The sequence below is a fragment of the Mastigoproctus giganteus genome, chromosome 11 (assembly GCF_048544385.1).
Source record: "Mastigoproctus giganteus isolate SK-2022 chromosome 11, ASM4854438v1, whole genome shotgun sequence".
Taxonomy (NCBI): domain Eukaryota; kingdom Metazoa; phylum Arthropoda; class Arachnida; order Uropygi; family Thelyphonidae; genus Mastigoproctus; species Mastigoproctus giganteus.
The window spans coordinates 23,271,769-23,275,313 of record NC_143585.1 but is presented as its reverse complement, the minus strand read 5'-3'; the positions used below and the strand labels follow the sequence as shown (position 1 = coordinate 23,275,313).

Genomic DNA, 3,545 nt, shown 5'->3' with positions numbered 1-3,545 from the left:
GTCTAATGCAGATTGTTCACCTTTCATAGAAAAGGGTGTATATATATTTGTGATCCTCCAACATTTCGGTCCAGACAAAACATCCATAAGAAGAAACTCCATGGGACAAATAATAATACGAAATTTTAAAACAATATTTATAATTATTATTTGTAGTTATTTAAGAATGAACACTTAAAGAACACTCCTCTGAGACGCAAAATATTACATTTATTATATTACATCATAAGTCTGCAATACAAAGGCATTATAAGTATTTTATTCCACCTGATGCTGTGATCTATGGCCATCAGAAATTCCTCCAAGGTTTCTCTCATTCACATAGTCCAGACATAGGTTCTTCAAACGCTGTTGATACTTCTTTGTGGATAAGTTTTCTTGGAGGCTCACTACGAGAATCCTTAATCAGGGCTGTTGATACAAAGCCTTTCTAATACTTTCAGATGGCCTGGTGGTCAAGCCCATAGAAAGCAAAATTCCAACTCTCGCGTAGGTTGTTGGTGCGATCCTCCTAATCGATGGTTGCCTGATGGATATTCCATAACCGTGGTGGAAACGGGACAGGAATCGTTCTCATTCATACTGGAGAAAGTATTCAGTCAGGAAGAGCTGGATGCGACGACTGTGCCGAATATTAGGTGCTACTGAAATAGTCCAATAAACCTTCCAGTCTTTCAACAAACTTGGAGGAATTTCTAAATGCCATAGGTCACAGCATTGGTGAAAGTAAAATGAACTTTACCTTATTATTATATGAAACTAATTAATTAACCTTTATGCTCTTGATATTTTAAGGAGTCCTTATGTGCTGTAATGTAATAACTAGATCGTATGTATAGCTTAGCTTAAATTAAGCTAAGCTATACATACGATCTAGATAACCTTTATGCTTATTGGGATTTTCATTATTGTGGTTTATTTGTTTGGTTTTTCATAGATACGGTCTGAGTAGTAGTGATGGCACATTGAACCAAACTGACCAGGGGTGCGCTCTTCCTCTCCCCCTCCCCACCTCTGACGCAGGGTGGCGCTGCAATCGAAGCACTTTGAACCGATTTTGTCAGCGGGTGGCCCTCCATCATCCCTCTCCCCACGTCCGCCGTCAGGTGGCGCTGCCATCGAAACACTTTGAACCGATTTTGTCTGCGGGTGGGCTGCCTCCCTCCCTCTCTCCCCACCTTTGCCGCCGCCACCGAAACACTTTGAACAAAAGTGACCTGGGTTGTATTCCACCCTCCCACCTCTCACCCCCGCATGGTGCAACATGTCTTAAGACGTCATAATCCTTTGTGGTAATTCTTTGAATTCAAAGAGAGGGTTTTGTTCTCCCATTTGAAGGTGATGACGTTTTTTTTTTTTTTTTTAATTTTGCTGCTGAATGGTAGCACGTGTATATTTTAAAAAGAATTTTAAATGAGAAGGCAATTTTAAACAACTTGTTATTTTTAGGCAATAAATTAATTAGTGCTATTTTAAATTGTTGTTTTTACTTTAAAGTACTCATAAACAAATCAATGCTATTATTTGAACATAATTAAAGTATTCGTGACCAATATTTTTAACCAATGGTATTTTGTCTGTTGAAAGTGATTTTCAATATAATTTTTAAGGAAGACAGAATTATAATGAACGAAGTCTTTTATTGAACACTGTTAACAAAATTATTTACAAAGGAATCATTATTCTGATAAAATCTTGACACAGCTCTCTTTTCAAGGACAGTCCACAATTCTCCAATTACAAAAAGTATGAAAAGTAGTATAAAGGTATTTTCTGTTCTAGGTTTAGTGTTGTTTTACATGCAATAAAGAGAACATGTTAGAAGATTATTATAATCCTACTGTGGTGGGGAGCTTTGCTAGTGTTAATGCTTTACAAAAACATACAAAATTACTCAAACATGCTGTGAAAGAATGGTTATCAGGAATGGTTGCTGTCGGAGTCCCACATATGTGAGACACATACAGCAACGAAGAAATTTTCCTCGTAACCAGATGAAAGTTCCCAATCTTCACCATACATTTCAATGTGATTTAGCCAACATGTCGAATCTTGCTAAAGCAAATAATGGTGTTCATTTTCTTCTCGTTTGTATTGATTGCTTTTCTCGAAATGGTTGGGTAAGACCATTAAAATCTAAACATTCACAAGAAGTAGTTAAAGCTTTCAAATCTATTTTTAAAGAAGAAGTACCATTTAATATTAATAGTGACCAAGGAAAGGAATTTACTAATGAACAAGTGCGTGCATTATTCAAATCTACAAATATCCACTTTTACACTACTAGAAGTGAAAAGAAAGCTGCTATGGCAGAAAGATTTATTCGAACATTAAAAGAAAAAAATTATAAATGGGTTACTTATTCAAAAAATGATAAATATATTCCTGTGCTGCAAAAATTAGTGAAAACGTATAATGAAACTGTACACAGATCTATTGGTATGGCACCTGCCGATGTCACCATGCATAATGAAGAAACAGTTTATGCTAAATTGTATAGACCCCATCCAAAAGTTTCGGAACCCAAGTTTAAAGTCACCCTTTGTGTCTTACAAGGTAATCAAAGGCATCCTGTAGTATATAAGATTCAAGGGAGAGATGGTGAGGTGATAGAAGGTACATTTTATGAGCATCAGCTGCAGAGAGTCAGTTTTGATAACGTGGTACCTGAAAACGTGTATCTGCTTGAAAAAGTACTTGGGAAGCGTACAGTGCGTGGCCAGAGACAGTTACTTGTGAAGTGGCTTGGATACCCTGCATCCTACAATTCTTGGGTACGAAGCAAAGACGTTTTACCTAACCCTACCAAGTAATGCAAGTATGGACCTGTATCCTGATAACGCCCAATCACGTTTCAAAGTTCAATTACCCCGGGAAATTAATCTGAGTGAGAAGTGGGTGGTGGCACTTTCTGAAATCCATCTACCAGGAGTGTGGAACAATATCACAAAAGGATACGATGAATTTCATGTACTTCGCGATGATTATGACTCTGAACAAATTTTACATGTGCTTTCTTTAAAGTATAAAGATTATCAACATCTTTTAGATGAGTTGAACAGTGTTCATCCCCTTGTTTCATTTACAGTACACACAAAGACTGCTGCAAAATATCAATTTTCAGTGAATGTGCATGGAAAAGGCAAAATACAATTGCCCGAGAAACTAGTAAAATTATTTGGACTTCAAAAAGCAGGTGTACGGGGAAAAGGCTGCCATGACCTTTGATAGGTAATACACTCTCACCTACAGGTGAGAGTGTATTACCTATCAAAGGTCAAATTTATTTCGCCCCAAGTGCAAGAGATGTTGTTTTTATTCTTGTTACTGGTGGCAGTTACCAGATGCGTGTGCTTCCACATGGAAACTATAAATCTATCTCTAGTATTCTTGATGCAATGATGAGTGTGTGCCTAAGTTTAAGTGGAAATGTTAATTCAGACGATACCCTGACTTTACATATACCAGAAAACTTTTCTTTAGTGTTTCCACAAGATTCCCCAGGTTTAGGGGAATCTTTCACCACATTGGCACTAAATTGAGTG

The 3,545-nt window shown here is 37.0% G+C and overlaps 1 protein-coding gene across 1 annotated transcript; it reads left to right on the top strand.

Moving 5' to 3' along the window:
* The first annotated feature begins 2,306 nt into the window (after window positions 1-2,306).
* LOC150077780 (uncharacterized) lies at window positions 2,307-2,813 on the top strand. Its single transcript, XM_090384363.1, has one exon. It carries the CDS (start codon window positions 2,307-2,309, stop codon window positions 2,811-2,813), a length of 507 nt encoding a protein of 168 aa, XP_090240489.1.
* Window positions 2,814-3,545: the final 732 nt, after the last annotated feature.